General features: G+C 43.3%; 1 protein-coding gene across 1 annotated transcript in view; it reads right to left on the bottom strand.

Annotated features, from left to right (window-relative positions):
* Positions 1–6133: 6133 nt before the first annotated feature.
* plxnb2b (plexin b2b) overlaps positions 6134–22201 on the bottom strand; it is an 86834-nt gene continuing 70766 nt past the window's right edge. The window contains exons 14-36 of the mRNA XM_028957776.1: positions 22200–22201; positions 21524–21635; positions 20267–20403; positions 19900–20082; positions 18811–18919; positions 17982–18191; positions 17718–17897; positions 16862–16998; positions 14272–14372; positions 13682–13911; positions 12913–13094; positions 11700–11766; positions 11466–11612; positions 10395–10551; positions 9893–9993; positions 9080–9164; positions 8807–8958; positions 8365–8519; positions 7064–7211; positions 6923–6987; positions 6569–6644; positions 6400–6474; positions 6134–6271 (exon numbers count right to left, since the gene is read on the bottom strand). The exon at positions 22200–22201 is cut by the window's right edge and continues 147 nt beyond it. Coding sequence (XP_028813609.1) covers positions 6167–6271; positions 6400–6474; positions 6569–6644; positions 6923–6987; positions 7064–7211; positions 8365–8519; positions 8807–8958; positions 9080–9164; positions 9893–9993; positions 10395–10551; positions 11466–11612; positions 11700–11766; positions 12913–13094; positions 13682–13911; positions 14272–14372; positions 16862–16998; positions 17718–17897; positions 17982–18191; positions 18811–18919; positions 19900–20082; positions 20267–20403; positions 21524–21635; positions 22200–22201 — 2916 coding nt within the window. The 3' untranslated portion in view covers positions 6134–6166. The remainder of the gene's footprint in view (positions 6272–6399; positions 6475–6568; positions 6645–6922; positions 6988–7063; positions 7212–8364; positions 8520–8806; positions 8959–9079; positions 9165–9892; positions 9994–10394; positions 10552–11465; positions 11613–11699; positions 11767–12912; positions 13095–13681; positions 13912–14271; positions 14373–16861; positions 16999–17717; positions 17898–17981; positions 18192–18810; positions 18920–19899; positions 20083–20266; positions 20404–21523; positions 21636–22199) is intronic.

Genomic DNA, 22201 nt, shown 5'->3' with positions numbered 1-22201 from the left:
CCGACCTTAACCCCGCCCATTGCGAGATCCTATTGGCTGGAAGGACCGGTCTCGGCGGCTCATTGGTTGAGGGAGTACACCCTGGATCGCAGCGCGCGAATGACAAGTGTCACCGTTTTGGCCTGTTTGCAGCAGACTCGTGTGGTGATTTTGCAGTTTTTAGTTATTTAACGTGGCGTGTTGGATTTATTTTCTTGATAATGCAACATAGCGACGTTCACCTAATGTTATTAATAGGAAACAGTTGTTTGGTGCATTAAAAGACATCATGGGGTTAAAACGCCAGTCCAGATATTGCTAATGGTAGCTGGAAAGGACCGAATATGTGCACATGAGTAGAAAGGAACCTTATCAGCAACAATTAGTCTTGACTTTGAGTGGAATTCTTTGTTTGTTAATCGAATTCTGCAATTTTAAAAGCCTCATTCATTAGAAGAAACCCATTTTCAGTAGTATTCATTTTTTATACACACACACACACACAAACAGTGAAAAACGCGCATAGACAACGCACACAGAGTACGCATGATTACACACTTTAAAAGTCCAATAAACACCAATAACTGATTGCTCCACTTAATGCTCTCTATTTTCCTGTTTTAGACAAATGCAACAATTGCAAGACTTAAGACATTCATGAAAGATGAACATGAACAATATAATAGAATTTGAAATCTCTAATCTGGTTTTTGGTCGTTTTATGGTTGCAAAGCAGTTGGCCAGCATGGAATGAGTGGGATTTTCTGATTGGCTAGTATGGCTGGTAACTCTGTATGACCTGGGACTGTTTGTGCTTTATCATTAATTCTGTATAGCTCCATGCTTAGCATGAGAAATACAAGCAGTGGCGTGTGAGTCTGGGAACTCAGGGCCACTGCATGAAACTTGGGAATCCCCGGAAAATAAATTAACAATAATCTTTTCGTACCATGACCCACTTCCTCCAAAAATTGCTTATCGGATCGACAAGGATTTGAGGAAACTGTGGAGTAACCCCATGTAGAGTAATATTAAAAATTAATTGCGTTGAACTCAATCTTTAAGAATGCCATTGGATTTACTTTAAGTCATGTGGGAATTTAGTGGGGGGTGGTCTTAAATTGAATGGGACACAATATGCACAAATAATAAATAATTGTCCATGTGGACTTCCCCCAGGTCTTTTTCGTATTTTTGTAATGACCATACACAGACATTCTGCTCTCCGTAATATAAAGAGCCTATTAAGACATGTCTTTGCCTCAAATGAAGGGATCATTTAATCTTGCACCATATGTGCAGCAAAAGCTATTTTCCAGGTGATTATTCTGCACATATTGGGATAATCACCCATGTCACTGGAACCCAAGTAACTCAGCGCATTGTGGAAAATGGGGCGGCTGGCCACTAATGGAACAATATGTCCATGAGTCTGTAGTGACAGAATTGCATTCTAGTGTGAAATCCTAAAAAAAAAATAATCACACCAGCCCTTTGCCAGCACAAACTGTATTGGACCTATTACGTGCAAACTTCCAAGCTGCTCTTTCTGTTACTCTGGCAGAGATTAGTTGTAGTTTGGGCAGGGAAATGGGAAATGGGACTGTGCGAAGGCCGGACTCAGGCGAGGGCTGAGGTATACACCAAGTGTGCGCTATTTATTTGGAACAATGCACACAAATGAGCCTTTCAACAGTCAGTAAACCAGATTTAGCCATGGGATTGTGTTCTGATAGGTTTGTGATTTTGAAAAATTTGCTAATCAATAAAGCCATTCCTCATAACCCAAGCAATAGGCTTAATCCTGATAGATGCCCCTGTTGTGTCTGAATTGTTGCAGATTTTATATATATGATCTTTTATTGAAATATGATGCATGATTATTAAAAAAAAAAAAAGAACTCTTGTCAGTTTCTGGTTAATTTTCTGTTCTCCAGCGCTGAGGACGCAAGAACAAGTAGAACAACTTCACATCAAACGCTCTTCGTCCCGCCTGATGGGACACACGAACCCTTTGAACACAGCGCATCAATTCAAAACATCTGTCCGTGGTCAGCCAGCGCATGATTCATTACGACAACCGTCTTTCCAGCGAACTGTACGTTGTGCCCGTTGAACCTGGGTTTTTGCGCCGAGGGACGGCATCCGTCTGCCATCTTCTTCCATCCCTCCGAGCGAGGGGTGCCGCTCATTAAGCCGCGCGGCCTTGGCTGGGGACGCGTGCTGCCGTACTCAGCGTCTCCCCGAACGTGCTCATTTATAAAATGAAAAAACAGTGTCTTTGAACTCTTGAGCTGTTATAACTTATTATGGAATATATGCTCTGCGGTCTTCCAGGGAGAATGATGCTGCAGCAGGCTCCATCTGAATCGTAGGCCTCGCCACTACAGCATAATAGCGCTGGGCAAAATATTGGTTAAAAATAACACTGTTTAGGTACAAAAAAAATGTCTATTTTGTAACCTATTTGAATATTATGAGTATAATGACAAATAGAAATTATCAGCAATATATTATTTCTTTTCATGATAAAATTTCATAACGCAGTAGGGTTTGTTGCTCTTTCACAGGATACATGAAAAAAGACTCATGTGTTGCGCTTGCGTCTTCACAATTGCTTGTCTCGAATCGAATTCCTTGCAGGAGGCGCTCGACCGGATTGTGGTGGGGTTTTTGCGATAATGAAATTTAATTATTCTTGCTTGGCACGGCCCTTGAAGTCATTTCTGTCTTAGTGCGTATCTCGTGCAGAAATCATGCGGTTCGTTCATAACTTTGGCTCCTTGGGAGCCCCGCGATTGCTTTGATATCCCCTCTCTCAGCTCCGAGGTCTGTTGTGGAACGAGACGAGAGACAATTTAGTCTTTCATCTCCTCTTCATTTATTTATTTATCTATCTGGTTCTCATTTTTTCCCAGTGATTTCAATTAATGGCTCTTTATAGACCTCTCTGGTTATCACTGGGGGCCATGAAAAGCTCCGCTGTGCACAATGCAAACACACAGAGAGAAGCCCCTTTGTTTCCACAGCTAACTGATCACATTCCATCTGATTAAAAACACACCTCTGAAGTCAGATCCTCAGCTATTTCCTGAAGTGAAATAAGCGAACGGCAACACGCCGCAAGAAGAAAGCCACCCATCCCAGACAGAGTGGAATCATAGTTGGTCTTTATTAACAGTGCATGGAGCAGTCGGGATCGCTTCAACCACACACACCCACGTACACACACACACACAGACAGCTGAGAAGTGGATAACCCAGCAGAGACGGATTAGGCATGTGAGGAGGTTTCGTCTGAGTCTTCACTGTCTGCTGCTCCTTTACAGTCCCACTTTTCTCAAAGCAGGTACACATTCACAAGTAACAGAGAGAGAGAGAGAGAGCTCGACAACAGTACAACAAACTAGGTCTCCTGGAACTCAATGCATAGGGTTACACATATAGAATACAGTATCAACAGGATATATATTTATGTATATATATATAATTTTTTTTTTTTTTTACAAAGGCATATATTATAGAACAGAGAAATAAAAATAATAACTGCACAGCAGTAAGAAAGGTCATTGTCGAGTACAGATATTGTTGCTTCACACACACACACACACACAAATTGGAATAGGTTAGAAACAGTTTTAAACACCAGAAATGGGGGTAAAACACACAAGGTTAGAAAGACTCGTGCTACTCATGACTCTACTTGAAATACTCTTTTTGCATGTAGACTACCAGGCCGAGGGATGGCAGGAACTGCGGCTAAGATTACCGGTTTTGCCACCCGCCTTCTAAAAGCATACGCCAAGGACCACCACCAAACCCCCTCAACAAAAAAACACACAGGTTTAGAAACATCACCACCCAGACACGAGTTTCCTATTGGCACATAAACGGTAGCAGCACAACGACACCACCACAGTCTCCGACAGCACCGCACCGCTATCACAACACTTGCCATCTTTACTCATGTCATCAGTAATAAATCACAAACTACTGTAGAAACCAGGTAATCCTTAAGGCACGGTTTGGCTAAAAAAAAAATAAAATGGCTTGACTAAGCTTTGTGTGGGGCAGGCGTGACCTGGGTTTAAAAAAAAACCAAAAAAACGTAATAATAAAATAAAAAAATAAAATAAACTGTAGAGTTAAAAGCATAGAGTCAGCAGCCTGCATGCAATTGAGATCAAAAGCTTCCCCCGCTGCTTCCATTATGCAGGGTGAGAGCGAGTGGGTGGGCAGTGCCAAATGCCGCGAGGCCGTGACGTCGAAGCAGAGTGGGCACGGGCCATCAGCTCCTCCGAAAGAGCCACCCGAGGCCATCTGCCACCACACACTGGCAGTCAGACCGGGTGGGCACGGCCTTCCACCCAGAACTAAGGGGACGGGAGTCAATAGACTTCCTGTGTTTGGTTTTTGCAGGGAGCAAACTTAATATTTGAGCAGAAGTAATATTTACTGTGCTCAGAAAGTCAAAATGAAGATATAAAAAGGTCAGCAGGTCTTTAAAACACAAACAGTAGACGCTGTCTGTGGCAGGGTCTTATAAAATTGCTTTGTTAACGTAAGCAGCACTCGATTTAGTATTTATTAACCCTAAAACATGAATTTTATTAAAAAGTGTGCCAGCATGTTTCCCTCTGAGGCCTAAATGCAGAAATAACTGTTATCATCTTCCAGTACAATGAAGCAATACATTATAACACTATATATATAAAAACAATGGCAGTACCACCAGAATAAAAACCTAAATCAGATTCATTATCACTCAGTCCAATTCATTATGCATAATTATTACCACGCATTGCACGACTAATAAAAGATCTAATCACTATTACAGCGAATTTATTAAGGCCGCCAACAGCAACTAAGGGATGTTTCTCCAAGTCAAGCAAGACCCTTACAAGCGCAGATTTCAAGGATGCCACATCATTGAATGCGAAATGAAGGAATGTTAAAGTGTCTACCATCCATCTGCCAGAAACGTCACTTCCGTTACGATGCACAGGTCATGATGCGAAGTAGATGTGTACTCATAGGTTTCGTAAATGTACAGTACGTGTGCATTTTTGCCAGATACAACGGTTTATTTTTCTCAAATGGTGACTGCGTTGCACCGATACGGTAACACTTTGTGGTAATTTATATAAATTCCCAAATTAAATGTAATTCAGTTGTAACTGTCCTTGTGCTTCACCCAAAAAACCCAGTCAGTAAAGGTGCTTTTAATGCTACATCAACCACTGCCTGACAACACGGACACAATATGTATTCTATTACATCTTGTCACATCTCTGAAGGACCTTAACCTTGTTGACCTCGAGAAACACCCATGAAATACAAATGTATTACAAGGAAATCCAAACGACAGCTGATATATATACGGAAAAAGTACTTGTGAGCTGTGTGTGCTTTGGGGTGGTTCTCAGTGTTGATTGTGTTTTATTGGTTCTCCGGTGGAACCCTGTGGGCCGCAGGGTAGGAGAACACTCATTGTGCTCGTATTGATGAGCCTGACCACGCCCACCGACACAGGGCGAGAGGATCGATAGAAAAACTCAATCTGCTTCAACTGGAAAATCACCGATGCCGACGTGGCACAGACGACCAGTCAACCATCTGTTGGCTGATAACCCAGACATGACCTCACACACACACACACACACACACACACACACACACACACACACACACACACACTCTCAGAAAGGCTTGTCCCACTGTGTCTGGTGTTGCAAAGTTCACATAAGTGTGGCGTCTCCCTTTTGGTCTGACTAGGCATACTGTGTTTTCAATGTCTCTCTCTCACACACACACACACACACACACACACACACTTTAAAAACAGAATCCACACATGGCTGTCCATTTAAAAAGTTAATATCTCCATATAAAGCTTTCCGCATAAAGACTGCACAATTAAAAAAAATATATAGTACAATTCAGAAAACTTTTCGTTTGTTTCTGTCTCTACACAGGAAAAAAAATGTACCATGTGATTATCGTAAAAGCCAGCGTTCCGCCCTGGGCCTGCTTCACTGGATCCACCGGTCCCAGTGAAATCACCTCATCCCTCCCCGGTCGCCCAGGAACACTGGCAGCATAGTACCATAGCACCCCCCCCCCCCCCCAACCCCCCTCTTCCGCTCGCCCCTCTCCTCCCTCTCTCCTCCGCTCTGTCCGCCGGCAGTTAGAGATCGGTCACTTTGTTCTCCAGCACCGCGGCGATCTGCTGCAGCCGCAGGGTGAGCTGTTTACTCTGTGCGGCCGGGTCTTCGTCTAAGGATGTGATGATCTGAGAACGGGAGGGAGGGACAGAAATAGAGAGGCATTATACGGGGGGGAGCCATGAAAGTCTTTTGAGAGAAAAGTCCCGCAGAGGTGCCTATGTGTGTGGGGCTTGTAAAGAGGGTGTGTACTCACCCCATCATAATACTTGCTAGCGTACTGATAGAGCTGGTGCAGTGCCACTTGGGTGTTGAGTCTGTCAGTGTGAGCCTGAGGAAAAGCAGCATATCAGACAAATGCACGTTTCAACAGAAACATATGCAATATATCTCAAAGAATAGGACCTAAAGAAAGAGGTTCTTACCCTGGACACCTCAGCCAGATGAGTGTTCATGTCCTGGTCACTAACGGACACCATCTCACGGATGCCTTTGTAATATCTAAGAGTGAAAATGTGATCAGCATCATTATCATCATCTTGGGAGACATCCATTCCTGTTGTTTTTGTATTGACACTTGTTATCATTCGCGTGGTGTCACTTATCAAGACACAAAGGACTACAGGAGCATTGCGGTGCACAGGGTCGAAACGAAAACTTGTAGGAATGTGGATCACAATGAACATGGTTGGGCACAAGTAGACAACTGGACCCCAACCATGCAGCAAATGTACATTATCACATGTGTATTATGCACAATGAGACAGTTCATCACTTACTCATCTACCATCTTCTTGTAGGTAGAGATTTCCTTTGCATAGAGTAGTTTGTTGCTTGGCGAGTCCTGGATGGTAAAAAACAGTCAGAAGCTGACATGACGTCCTCGGACTTTTTAGGGCGGGGCAGCAATGGCCACTCACCCGACTCAGTTTGTGCTCGCTTTTTGTGCAGGCGTCCATGAAGGTCTGAGCGATGACCGACAGCGAGGCGTCAATCACCTCGGTGGTGTGGACGTCAAAGATGAAGTGCGGGTTCTTCAGAATGTTCACCCAGAACCTCAGCGGCAAACTGTGGACAGAAGAGAGTGCTTTCATTGGTTAGTGTGGGAGTGGGCTGGCGGCCAGCCGAGAAACTCACAAAATCACCACAGAAAGCTAGTTTTACAATGCTCAAAAAGGCAAAACCACTGCCTTGCATACACCGATAACGGGCTATAATTGGGCGTGGCTGCTTTGTTACTGTCACAGAAGAGGAATGAAACCAATTATTTAGTTTGGGCTTCTTATAGAAATATTTGTTAACAACAAGCATAAAATTTTACAAATATGTTATTTTGAAGACAATGTGACTTATTCGGGCTCATTTTCAGATACTTAAATTATTTCCAGGATATGAGCTTTTATGCTTCGTCTTGTTGTCTAGTGACTGTCAGCAAAAGTTGACGGGCACAGACGGGCACAGACGTTAACACCAAAGTGACACAACATCGGATCAGATGAAACTGCTCCAGTGCGATAAAGGTGACGTTAACACACAGGTTGTAAAGCAGATCCTGGGTAGATCTTTCATCTTCTCACTCTCATTTGCACGACGGCTCACACACACACACTAACTAGTCCATTAGTCACTCAAAACACACACAGACGGCATGTGTGCAGCACAGCTAATAACTGGCAGAGAATTTCAAACAGACAAAAAAAAAACAGCAGCCGACTTTTGTATCCTTATCGTTTTCTGTGATCAATTATGGGTGGGGACAAATTAAAAACGACAAACTCAGAAGCGCCGATTGGATTTCAAAGTACAAGTGTACACCAGCCGGGTGGACCACAAAACCCCTGTATGACTGGTAAAAGTCACGGTACAATTAAACTATCAAGGGACGTAATTACAATGTGTTTTGATACTCTGGCAGATCCTTGAATTCATATTTAATAGAAAGGTCCCTGCTGTTTCAGAGAAAAACAAAGCATGCCCAGCCAAGTCGATGGTGTAATTATATTGCTCATCACCCCATTCACAACTCCCTGATCCACATGCCAATCATCGGCGTGCGCAGTCAACACGTCAACTCGGATAAACAAACAGAAACGCGATGGTAATTTATGCGCTCGGGGGCTCAGAGGGGCTCTTATTAAGAATACAAAACAGTCCCTTTTTCATCTTCTCCCCTCTTTAACACCTCTGAGTAGGCTGACGGCGCTCTGCCCCGTTGGTGTACCTGTTGGTCTTCCAGATGTGAATTGTCTCCTCGTCCACGTTATCGTGCTTCAGCGCCTGCTCGTCCAGGAAGTCAAAGAAGTATTTGACAGCCGGTGGGACTCCCAAGCTGAGGACACTGCGGAAGAAATCATCAACGAACTGCTGCAGCGTGCCCTGCAGATAAACACACACACACACACACACACAGACACACACATTTAGAAACATATGTTTGCGAGATGAAAAATAATGTAATTCTGGTACAAAAACAACAAAGCCTGGGCATGAGCAACAAAGCACTTCTGGCAGAGCAGTGGAGCGGTGAACCCCCACAACTCATCAGCAGCCCACTCCAGTGCTCGCTCGGAGAGCAGGCTCATTACCGGCCGGCGTGAGCGTGTCGGGCCCCGTTTTCAGCGTGGGCGCGAGGGTCAGGACGGGCGTGGGCACCGAGCGCTCACCTTGACAGACAGCAGTCGCGTCAGGTAGATCTCTGTGATGGCTTTGGTCATTGACTTGTCCTTTAAACTGCTTCGGTTAGATTTCATCTCCTCCAGCTCATCCATGGGCCTCACCAGATGGAAGACCTTATCGTCATCCAGCAGAGCATTTCCTGCAGGGAGGAATAAAAAAAAAAAATAAAAAAAAAAGCATTTTGTAATTAATTTTTTAAACATATCAGCTCCACGAGTCATTAGCGGAGAAATGGGATTACGGCGGCAGCGATCACTCACTCTCCTCGTGGCTCTCCTGGGCCTGGTCATAAGACTGCTGAGTGTGTCGGACCCTGGAGAGGACCAGCGTGGCGTTGTCACGTACCTGCCAGTATACACAAACCCCCCCAAAAAATCAGATGCCGACAGCTTCAGCCCTTAAGGCTGCTGTTTTTCTACGGTTGCCAGCCTTAATGAATTAAGCCGTCCTGATGGGCAGTGTTTAAATGAGATGTTGATGAGCTCGTAATTAGATGTTGATTTGGGCTGCAAAGAGCTTGAGGGCTGTGGCAGGACAGTAAGTGGATGACAGAGAGAAAGAAACTCCTCTCGCATTATAAACTCATGTTTTAAAAGAGGCACATTCATGGCTTTGATTTTTTTTATATCATACTTATATAAGGTGATGTCCATTTATGAATTATAGGAACTGATGTTTGGTTTGCTTAGATCCTACTCAAGTCAAAAAATGGACATTCCTGATATATAAAGTTTGCAAGAATACAAGATGATCTTGACCTTTGACCACCAAGATCTAATCTATGAATCTCTAATCTATGAGTCCAAGTTTATGCCTTAACTTTGAAAAAAAAATATATATATATATATATATATATAAGTAAAAAAATACTCCATAACTCAATTTGTAAAATTAAGTGGGCACTTAGCAATTTGTTGATGGTATTTCAAGTACATTTTATTTTAGGAGCATGTAAAAAAAAAAAACTGAAAAAAAAAACTTTCATTGCAATTTAAAAAGGGTAGTTTTCATTCTGAAAGACTTTCACATTCTTTCACACTCAGTTTAACACCTTAAAATGTGGTAATACTTACGTTATAGTGGGCCAGAGTGTTAATATGCCTCCACCGCCCCTCTTTCTGTGACGTCACATCCAAGTCTGACAGGATCTGTCCAGTGGAGCCCGGCCGCCACTCTGTAGTCAGAACAGAAACAACAGAAACTCGTAAAAATGCACCAGAGAAGCATGCAGACCTGCTAATGTAACTCTGTTTCCCCGGCGATGCATTATTCAATCCCTGAACACATCTGAGGATTATCTGTGCCCATAATAGATGGCGCACAATGCCGGAAACCCTCTTTGAACATCTTCCCATTGAATTGTGGGACTTAATTTGCAGCTGAAGAGTCTTAAAATGCCGTGGAGTACATGTGGATATTTGCACTGTCTTTATTTTATTTTTGTCACAGCGTGCCATTCAGTGTGACACCCTTTCTGCACACCCACACGCAGCGAGCTCTTGGGAAGAACGCCTACACGGCCAACACACATAACACTGGAGCTCTGGTGCTCCCACTCCGCTCTCCGCCTCTCACCCAGAGTCACGCTGTCCACCTTGGGCCTCTGGGAGTAGGGCAGGTTCTTGTACACCTGGTCGATGATCTTCTCCTTCACCTGGGAGATGGTGTCGCAGTTGAGCACCTTCACCGGCGTGATGTCCGGACCCTCGCCGAGGACAAGTACCTGCAGGGTCTGATCAGGGGAGATGGATGCTTAGCCGAGAGCATGGCTGTCATTCAATAACAATAAAGCCTTGATAAATTCCAAACACAGATCAGGTTTTGACCTTAATAATCATGGAATACTCCTATCAACCAGAAAATAACCTTGCTAAATACAGTTTAAGATGACATGTGTACTCTAAAACACCCTATCCCCTATATATATAGTGGTGATTTATCAAGGATTTTTAAACAATTAAGGACCTGTCTAATTGGCATTTGCTGTGTAATCGTTAATGAGTGCATTAGACAGCATTGCTGCATTAGCATTGCTAGTGATTAGAAAAATAAAAAATTATGTGATATGGATACACTGGTTTCCAGTATTAGTATATCAAAGACTAAATTATACACATAAACCTGTGAAACCAAATTTTACACTTCTGAAGCAGTAGATATATCTCTATTGTTTCACAAAGCTGCAGTAATTTCATTTCAGCAGTAAATTCTGCTTTTTAAATCTTGAAATTGTACATTAAGGGATTCTGCATTTACAAAGACATCACGATCATATGGTAGATAAATCTCCTGTTGCATCGTTCATCCGTTCCCTGTCATACACTCGCTCTCGAATCAGTGAGCATCATGACGGTTGCTTATGATTGTTGTTTGATGATGTGTATTGATATGTGGTTATGTGACGAGTTTGCTGAACATCATTTGAAGAATGCACCAGTGCACCTTGCGCTTCTTCTAATGGTGGCCTCATGCTGATGCTTTCGCTCTAATTCAAATGTTAATGTTTTCAAACTCCACTTGCGGAACACAAGGTCACCTCCAGCCATGGTAACATATGTAAGTTCCAGAAATAATTAAATAAGAGCCCAACACAGTCAAAACATGTCTAAGCCAGTGACCATGGCAACAGCGCGGCACACTCCTCACCAGGACCGAGTACTCGACGTCGTCTCCCAGCAGCCCCGTGTCGTTCAGCGTGTACTTGGCCTTCTTGACCTGCGCGTCCACTGGGCCCTTCTCAATCTGGTGCTTAATGGCTCTGAAGAGCTTGTAAAGGGGTTCACCTGCTGTGTCCTGCAGACAACAGAGACGTGATGAAATTTTTTTCTCTCAAGTCATATTTTCCATGCTGCAGAGGGGAAATGGGCCCCGGCGTCTTACCTTGAGAAACTGGTAGAGACAGATGGACATCCAGTTGCACAGCATTCTTTCCACCACTGTCTCCGACCTAAAAAACAGAAAACAAAGCACATGCTGTACTTTCAAAATGTGATAAATAATTATAAATAATAACTGAAACGAAACAACAAATGAAAAGTTCTCATATGCAATCAACAAATATGTAGGAGGCAAAGAAGTGCTCGTCTTCATCCGACTGCACCAAATGTTAGCAATTAACACATCTAATTGGTACTTGTTGGCTAATCAGATTTATAGACACACAATGGAATAATGATGATGTTTACAGAATCATGGGGGCGGCCTGATGAGCAACAGTAATAGCTGAAGCGAAGCGTGAATTTTCGGGACTCCTCAGCGCTGGATACAGAGGCAGTTTCCGGTGGAAGAAGCTGCCTACATAAACCGGTGCCTTCTGGATCACGACTCTTCAGACCCTCCTTTCAGGAGCTGCCTGGCAGCAGTGAAACATGAGACACGCCGCCAAGGGCTCATATTCCAATCTGACATGTTCTGTGCATGTTTTTTTTCTAATCGTATGAATCCGTGTCATTCCAAGTGCGTAATTACGAGAGAAAAGAAGTTAAAAGGGTCATTATACAGACCCTGATATCTTGCATCTCCCTATATAGACATGTAATTTGAACAGATGTCACATGGAGGCAGATAAAGACGTACTCCACCGCTCGACATGTGCGGTGATTGTTCAGAAAGCTGACGAAACGCGCAATTAACCTGTGAACCGTCAGAGAATGGTTTCATTTAGGGAAAGGCACATTCACACATACTTTCGACAGCTCACCCGGGAAGAGCAGAAGCAACACGCTGTAAAGAAAAAACATTTCTTAAGTTCTCTCAACTTCCAAATCTACAAAAAAATGCTTAAAAATGCTCCGCAGCTGGTTGCCTTACATTTGAAAGTTCTCAAATTTTTTTTACAGACAATAAAAGTAGGCCGAGCAGATGACACTAAACATTGATTACTGTGGACAGAGTTGATAGGCTTCCATTTTCATGATTACTGGAGCCTTTTTCAGATTACTGATGCAAAAGAATGTATTTTATGCTTCTCTGGGCACTGATCTGCATCAGCTGCACCCCTAATTTTGGCCGTTGACACGAAGTGATGCATCCTGTCCAACTGAGTCGCCCCCCGCCCCCGGGGACCCCGTGGCCTGTCAGATGCATCGTGTACCTGCGTAGCATGAGTTTGGGGTTCTTGCTGCGGACGTAGTCCTCCATCAGGGACAGCAGCAGGGTCCTCATGATGTCGGTGTAGTACTCCAGCTTCCCATGCAGGGCCACCGTCAGCAGGGAGGCGAAGTAAACCTTGGCCCGGGCGTTAAAGTCTGAACGGGCTTCCAAAGTACGGATGAACTGCAATAACATTTGCCAGTACAAACACACATATAATCACATGCAGTATATCTAATATATACAATAGTACAATATAATATGTTTTGATACTGTAACATAGTATAAACTCATAAAGCAGCTATTATATATTCATATAAGCAATATATTAATAATTGCATTAATTATATGCATACTGCAAAATGCAAAAAAATCTTTGTTGGGCCTGCTCAGGGAAGGAGGATGGATGCGTGGGGAAAGGTTGTTTGGTTGGTTTTGATTTTTCTATATGAGTGTCTTTAAATGATATAAAAATCAATAAAAATACACTTGATTAATAAAAGAATAGGCCTTCATATTTTTTTCTAGTAAAGAGGAAAATTGAATAATGACCACATTGAAATCATCTGGACAACCGTAATGAATACATGCCAGGCTGCTCTTGAGGCTGAATAACAATTTAACAATGAACCCTACATTAGGCAGCAAGGACATTTATAAGCCATAATAAAATCGAATATATTAAGTGCTGACAGTTATGCTGACTGGCAGATGAATGAGTGAGACGAGAGCTGGTGTTAAAGATGCATTGGGAAGCGATCAGTGCCTACGTTGATGAGGAAGGTCTTGCTGTTGAGCAGATTCGAGAACTGGTTGAGCGCCTGGGTCACAACGGCCCTGCGGGATTCTGGGATGTCCAGTTTGCCCGTAATCATGACATCGTTGGCGCCATCCTTGGACGGAAGGAAGAAGACGCGATCCGTGTAGTTTTTGTAGTCCAGGAATGGGATGCGTCCCTCGCTGATGTCGTTGGTGTGGTCCTCCATTTCAATCATCAGATCTGAGCCGAAATCATGGTATACATTTTTAAGTTGTTCCACAAATATTCAATTACCTTGGGGTGGTCTTGTCAACTCTTGTAACCTCCATCCACCCCCCTATTATCTGAACAGCATGGAAATGGAAAATATTCAATCCAAGAAAAATGTTTTGCTCATGACATCAAATTACTTATGACAATAAATAACTGCAGCCTTTCCAGTTATGATACTGATGATGATTTGTGCATGATTTGAAATTATGCTGACATGACCCACCATGCAACGCATGCTCACATCAACATGTAAATGGGACTGGACAAGAGAGAGACTGCAAAACTCATGCAACAGATGGACCAAAGGAAATAAATAAAGGGACAAACCAGTGAACTCCTTCTTGCATCGGTCCCGCACACTTTCTTCCAGGTTCTCCAGCTGGTGTTTCACCTTCTCATACTCACGCTCTGCCTGCTGACTCTTCCTCCTGGCCATCAAACACACAAGCACACACTGATTCTAAACACGTTCACTATGCTGTCAAGCCTTCATTAAAAGGGAAGGGAGAACAGGGGGGGAAAAGTGTATTAAAAAGGGTTCTGCAGGAAGGGGCTGAAACATTTGGAAAGACTGGATGTCAACATTTTTCAAGATCAATATCTCACAGTTATCATAACAATATAATTTATAAATGTGATCGCTATACCGATCCGCCAAGGTGCCACTGATGTGCCACCGAGGAAAGCACTGTCCCCACACACTGCTCCCTGGGCACCTGTCATGGCTGCCCACTTCTCACCAAGGGTGATGGTTAAAAGCAGAGGACACATTTCGTTGTGTCACCGTTTGCTGTGCTGTGTATAACAATGACTTCACTTCACTTTCCCTTTCACTTTTTTACTCCACCCACATTATATTGTAGAGTCTGTTAGCTACAGTAATATTTTGTGTATTCGGTTGCTGGTACTTCATATTGTCCCTAGGGTCGGGCAGTGCAACCATCTAACATCTGATGTGAATATACATATTATCATGCGACTAACTGCATGCATAATTACTGACAGAGTTGCAAATACGCTGCCCAGATGAAAATGGGCCTGTTAATAAACCTGCAGTCTCAGGTTCAGTGTGTGTGTGTGTGTGTGTATATACACAGGGAGTGCAAAATTATTAGGCAAGTTGTATTTTTGAGGAATAATTTTATTATTGAACAACCACCATGTTCTCAATGAACCCAAAAAACTCATATCAAAGCTGAATGTTTTTGGGAGTAGTTTTTAGTTTGTTTTTATTTTTAGCTATTTTAGGGGGATATCTGTGTGTGCAGGTGACTATTACTGCGCATAATTATTAGGCAACTTAACAAAAAACAAATATATACCCATCTCAATTATTTATTTTTACCAGTGAAACCAATTTAACATCTGCACATTCACAAATATACATTTCTGACATTCAAAAACAAAACAAATCAGCGACCAATATAGCCACCTTTCCTTGCAAGGACACTCAAAAGCCTGCCATCCATGGATTCTGTCAGTGTTTTGATCTGTTCACCATCAACATTGCATGCAGCAGCAACCACAGCCTCTCAGACACTGTTCAGAGAGGTGTACTGTTTTCCCTCCTTGTAAATCTCACATTTGATGATGGACCACAGGTTCTCAATGGGGTTCAGATCAGGTGAACAAGGAGGCCATGTCATTAGTTTTTCTTCTTTTATACCCTTTCTTGCCAGCCACGCTGTGGAGTACTTGGACGCGTGTGATGGAGCATTGTCCTGCATGAAAATCATGTTTTTCTTGAAGGATGCAGACTTCTTCCTGTACCACTGCTTGAAGAAGGTGTCTTCCAGAAACTGGCAGTAGGACTGGGAGTTGAGCTTGACTCCATCCTCAACCTGAAAAGGCCCCACAAGCTCATCTTTGATGATACCAGCCCAAACCAGTACTCCACCTCCACTTTGCTGGCATCTGAGTTGGACTGGAGCTCTCTGCCCTTTACCAATCCAGCCAGGGGCCCATCCATCTGGCCCAAGACTCACTCTTATTTCATCAGTCCATAAAACCTTAGAAAAATCAGTCTTGAGATATTTCTTGGCCCAGTCTTGACGTTTCAGCTTGTGTGTCTTGTTCAGTGGTGGTCGTCTTTCAGCCTTTCTTACCTTGGCCATGTCTCTGAGTATTGCACACCTTGTGCTTTTGGGCACTCCAGTGATGTTGCAGCTCTGAAATATGGCCAAACTGGTGGCAAGTGGCATCTCGGCAGCTGCACGCTTGACTTTTCTCAGTTCATGGGCAGTTATTCTGCGCCTTGGTTTTTCCACACGCTTCTTGCGACCCTGTTGACTATTTTGAATGAAACGCTTGATTGTTCGATGATCATGCTTCAGAAGCTTTGCAATTTTAAGAGTGCTGCATCCCTCTGCAAGATATCTCACTATTTTTGACTTTTGACTGAGCCTGGCAAGTCCTTCTTTTGACCCATTTTGCCAAAGGAAAGGAAGTTGCCTAATAATTATGCACACCTGATATAGGGTGTTGATGTCATTAGACCACACCCCTTCTCATTACAGAGATGCACATCACCTAATATGCTTAATTGGTAGTAGGCTTTCGAGCCTATGCAGATTGGAGTAAGACAACATGCATGAAGAGGATGATGTGGACAAAATACTCATTTGCCTAATAATTCTGCACTCCCTGTATATATATTATTTCTATGTGTATATGTTTTATTTCTGTGAGATGCCACCAAAAATCCATGGTGCAGTGCAGTGTCTTCTTCCAAGATAAGGTGTTTTTAATGTCTTCAGCTAATTCCACAGTTCACAGTGAGGTCATAGGACACTTAATTAATCTTATGCTGCAACCTATAGTGAGACAATCATTCTGAAAAACTGATCAATGTGGAATATTGATTTGTTCACCTCAACTGAATGAGGGTAGACTTGCTTTGCAATGGAAAACTGTTTACCTGTAGCAGTAGACGGATATTGTCACGATTAGCAGCATTGGGACGATCACGGCTGGGATGATGATTGGCAGAGGGACCTCATATTTCCTCTCATAATGCACAGAGCCCACCAGCCACTCCCCATTACCAAACTTCACCTGAAGTGGAGGCAAAACATTTATTCCTGCTTTTGCACTGTAAAGAACATCTTTTTTCCTTCGAAATATCACTGTTTGGGTTTTTTCTAACAAGCCTTTAACTCAATATGATTGTTAAAAACAAAAAAAATGAAGCCTTTCAGTCATTACTATAGTAGTTTTTTTGACAATGCAGCCATACAAAGCCAGGTACCCGCTGACAGACAGACTGTCCCTTTAAGACAGAGGGTTTAGTCCCAGAATAGGATTAGAATTTGTGTATTAGAAACATCCCCGTTGTGTGTTCCCTTCTCTTCATTCAGCACACAGGGTAGCAATCACTGCTGTAATCACATCTATGTCAGTAATGCGATCAGTTCACAGCTTTAACTCAATTTTGGGGGTGCAGAGGCCCCAGAGAACAGTCATTATGGTAAAGAATCACATATTAAAATATGAATATTGAAAAGAATGAATACTCGATCAATTATGCTAAACATGTCAGTAATATTAGAACAGCTGTCACATGAAAAAAAATGTGATTAATTATTCATTTTGGCGGGTAATTTTTACACTGGGTTCACAAAATGAAGAGATAATATGTGTGAAACATTTTCTGGATATCACATCATAAGGTACATAAAATAAATATTAAATGTTACGGTGAATAGTAGAAAAATAAGGAAACCACAAAATATATATGAAAACCCACAATCCAGTATTTTCTTCAACAAGCTTACCATGAGGTCCAGGGGTTCAGAGGTCACGTCCCGTCGGTGCATTCGGGACCGGGCTGTGGGCGCCCTGTTGGGAGGATCCAGGAAGAGTTTGTCATCCTGGAGGGTGTTGACCACACATGGCACATCACCCACAAAAGCCTGGGCTTCTTTGGCAGTCATGGCCTTGGAGAAGCCCTGGCCCTGTAATTTAAAAACTACGTTGGCAAAAGCAACTCTTACGTTGTTCAGTCCGTATTTTTCTCCAATGTGAATAATACTGCTCACATCCACTATGATGATGCTGGTCTCAGTGATGACGCTCTTCCTCAGACTGGAGAAGGTGGGGTTCGGGTGATAATGGAAGGGCTTCAGCTCCACCACCATGTTGTCAAGGTGGAGAAAAGTCCGGTAGGCCGGGCTATCGTGCTCAATATGCACCTCAGGCGACAGGAACTCCAGCTGGGTGTCATTCTTGCCCCTCGTCTCTCCCTCAAACTGAGAGAAGAAGACAGAAAATGAAAAGAAAAGCGGAGAAAACACGATTAGAGAAAAACTAATTATGGAAAAGACGTCCCTGTGTGAGAGACAGTGGAAGATGGCACTAAACAGAAGGGAAAGTTTTCTTTTCTCCACCCTTTTTAAACAAATCACACAAACAGAACTGAGCCGACGGGTCGGCGTGGCAACTGTGGTTTCCTCCACCGCCGCACCAGACGCCTCCGAGGACTATTTAGTCACAGCGCTGCCACCCATTGAGAGCGAGTGTTGCATTTCCGCACTCTGCCTAATCTGCTGGAACTTTAATTCCGGCATTAAAACCGGCCGCCCAAAATGGAATGAAGAAATTTCGCCGCTTATCCAGTCTAAGCGTCGATGGAATTGAGGCCAGTTGTCCACCGGAGCTTTTTACATTAACCTGCGTGATTATTTCTGCGTCTAAAGATGCTGAGCTCTCCATGCGCACAGTTGGGGATTTACAACTCATTGCTATTCCGTCTGGTACCAGCATGAGTTTGTGTGTGTGTGTGTGTGTGTGTTTGTGTGTGTGGGGGTGGGTTTGAGAAACAGAGGAAAAAAACGTTGTGGATGGAACACAGAAACCTTGAACACAAACCTCCACAGGATCAGAGTGGCTGGTCCCCTCTGCAGAGATGTTGACCTTTATGGAGGCTTCCTGGATAAGGTCGAACCCGGACCCGGTCACCACGATCTTCCTCCCACCACTGAAAGTTCAGTGAGGCAGCACTTAAAAAATGATACTGGCGCTAACGTTCATTAAAAATTCTAACAGCACAACTGTGTTTGTCCTGGATAAGACAAATATAAACAATAATGCAAATGGACCATAACATTCAAAACTTCACTTATTTATTTATGATTTATTTATAAACAAGTTGATACAGGGAAAAAAGATTCAAATTTGTTGTAAATATACCCAAGATCAAAAATTGGAAAATTTAGTTAATAAATGGGGTGCAATACATTTGTTTACTTATTTATCTCTTTGATTACATTTTATTATTTTAGAATACATTTATTTATAATAATTTATTTACAGATTTATATATATATATGTGTGTGTGTGTGTGTGTGTGTATATAAAATCCTGACTAATTAGTTTTCATTAAAGAGCAAAGCAAATACAAAATATTATATTGATGTATTTAGCACTCTGCCAAATGTATTTCAGCTTTGGTTTTGGCAAAGAAAGTTCATCTTTTAATTCGTCCAACAATTTAACATGTCACCCCAGCACCATTGCTGCAGTGAGTGGGCTTTGCAGGGTTTCATTGGAGCCACTTCATCTCTCATACTTCGCAGTCTGCTCCAACCATTTTGGCGGATGCTCATCACAAGCTTCCCATTCCCCAAAGTTGAGGGGCATTCCTGCAACATTAAGAGCTGCGCAGTTCCCAGCCTCAAATCTGGGAAGTTGATTCTGGATGAGCAAGTAATGAACTGCGTAGCTCAGGCTCTATTCCCAATCCCAGTGCTTATATTAGGACGACGGCAACTCTTTTAGGGAATAAATAGATTCGCATGTGAGACTAAATCGTCCTCTTAAATAAAACAGTGAACAGTCAGTACCAGAACTGTGGTGACATCTACAAAAACACAACAAATCTACATCAAAACGAATTTCCAGAGATGGATCAACTGCAACCAGGTCTAAAAACACGAGCACGTGCAGAGCCACGCTTACCAAATAAAGCTCCCTTTAGGGTTGTGATTTGAGATGGTGGGGTTTTCTGAGTACTGGAATGCTCCGGGCACCTCTGTACTTGTGTGCTTCCCATATTTCACTGTGACAGGAAGTGCATCAGAGGGGACCTTCTCCCCGCGGTACTCCCCCGTCTTACAGGTGATCTGCCCGCTGAAGTCTTTCCTGCAGGGCAGACGACACGTCTGTATCAAATGAGTGCAAAAGGGGGTCGCGACATAATCGCCCGCTTCCACGCTTCCCCCGTCAGGGAAAATTACGTCTGGAATCTGCGCTCGCGTCATGCGGCGCACAGTAATTATCTCCGGAACAAGAGGCGCCAATTCCCATACAGCAGTACTGTACTTACACTTCACACACGACTCCCCCCACGGTGATGAGGATATCCTCCAGCGAGCTGGTGTGCAGGTCCTTTCCTGATATGGTGATGACTGTGCCTCCTGCCTTCGGGCCCCTCACGGGAGTGATTGAGGTGGGCTGGGGGTCCTATTGGAGGTCGACACAAGGTTAGATTTCGACACATTCCAGATTAAAGCCCTAATAGTATAACAACGCCGGGTATTTAGATTCCCTTTATTAAATTAAAAAGATTGTAATTGAGTAAAATTATTCTAAAAGTGTGACCATCTGATCTCATATCGAGGGGAGAGAACCATATGGGCCTAAAAGACAAAATTGGGTGAAATGGAGATACACTAAAGAAATGAAAGCTCTTGATCAGCTCATTCTAAAAGGATAAAAAGTATATGAATAAATTAAGAATATTAAGAGTTATTAAACACAAAGCATATGACTGAACGATACACAAGTAAGATTAAAAAATACTGGTACAGATACAGATACTCAAACAGATTATGCAAGAGACGCAGATATTTAATATATCTATATAGGACATTATTAAATGAAGCATTGTTTAACTACACATAATTTCGGGGGTTAAACGCTTTTTAGGCACAAACAGTAATATGCTTCAGAACTGAAAGCCTCTCATATTTTTTCCCTCAAGATCCTCCAGCCTGAAACTGGGATTTGCTCCTCGCCGTTGTGCTGAATAAACATGTTCGCATTACAGAACCCCATAGGATGAGACAGATGCCTAATAAAGTAGGACGCTTTACCGCGAATGCATTTGAAAAACAAATGAGTCTTGTTAAGATGTAAAACCAGCCATCGCTTATGGCTTTAAAAAACGTATTACGATTTAACAATAAGCCAAAGTGCAAAACACTAAAGAGAGTTTCTTCCTTTCTTATGCATTATTAATAAATCTACAATATGCATGTGCACATGTTCATAAGGCTGAATGGCATCAGACAATACAGACAGAACTCAGCACATCAATGTTTCATCCGCCCCTCAACACTTTATTGCTGAAATATAACCCGTGACACGGCAGGTTTAATGAACTCGTCAGATAATACTGCTTGAATTCTTCCAGAAGATGATAACCGTGGCTGTGATTAGGGAAGACAGAATAAGTTACGCCGGCACTGGGGGCTTAATTCCGACGTGATGAAATGCGCTGTAACCGTGTTTAAATGACTCCAAAGCCCATTAAAGTTCCTATCTAATCTCAGCGGCGAGACGGGCCGCCGTGTTCCGTTACCCGGTACGTGAAGTACACCGACGACGAGCCTCTCCTGCCGCCCTCCAGCTCCACCTCCACCGTGCCGGTGTAACGGCTGCTGGGATCCACGGGTCCGATCTGACACACCACGCTGCAACAGGGGAGAGGAGAGAGACGGAAGGTGCGTGAGGAGTAGCTACGATGAGTAAAAGAACTCCTCGGGACGCTGAGGACCGGGGGAACAGCTGGCTGGCGGGTTTCGGGATGCTGTCCAATCGATAGTGGCTCTCACCTGCGTGCTCGGAATGGAGGCGGCACGCTCTGCATTCTTATGAGAAAAACGAAGGCGAACATGTTGAAACTGAGCTGCCTTGACCTTCCGAGCTCCAACTCCGAGTGGTTTACTGTATCAGTAAAATCACAGGAGCCGACTTCCATTTTTAGGGGTAAAAAAGTTGCTTATTCAAGGTATTCTGTCTGAATCCATATGGCATCTGCACTAATGTTTAAGGACTATGGGCGTCTGCAGATTTTTGGAATTGATTAGCGTAGTTTACAGAAGCCAAGATCAAATCGGCAGTGCGAGGGGACAGATGAATAAAGAAGCCCACGCAGCAGTTCATAAAAGGCCAGCACTGCGCTCTGCTGCCGTGTCTCTGCAGGTGGACAGCGACGCTCTGGCGGGGCTGGAGCCAGGTGCGGGGCCGGTAGCTACCT

The sequence above is a fragment of the Denticeps clupeoides genome, chromosome 17 (assembly GCF_900700375.1).
Source record: "Denticeps clupeoides chromosome 17, fDenClu1.1, whole genome shotgun sequence".
Classification (NCBI taxonomy): Eukaryota; Metazoa; Chordata; class Actinopteri; order Clupeiformes; family Denticipitidae; genus Denticeps; species Denticeps clupeoides.
Note: the sequence above shows the minus strand (reverse complement) of the source record. Positions and strands in the feature narration are given on the sequence as shown.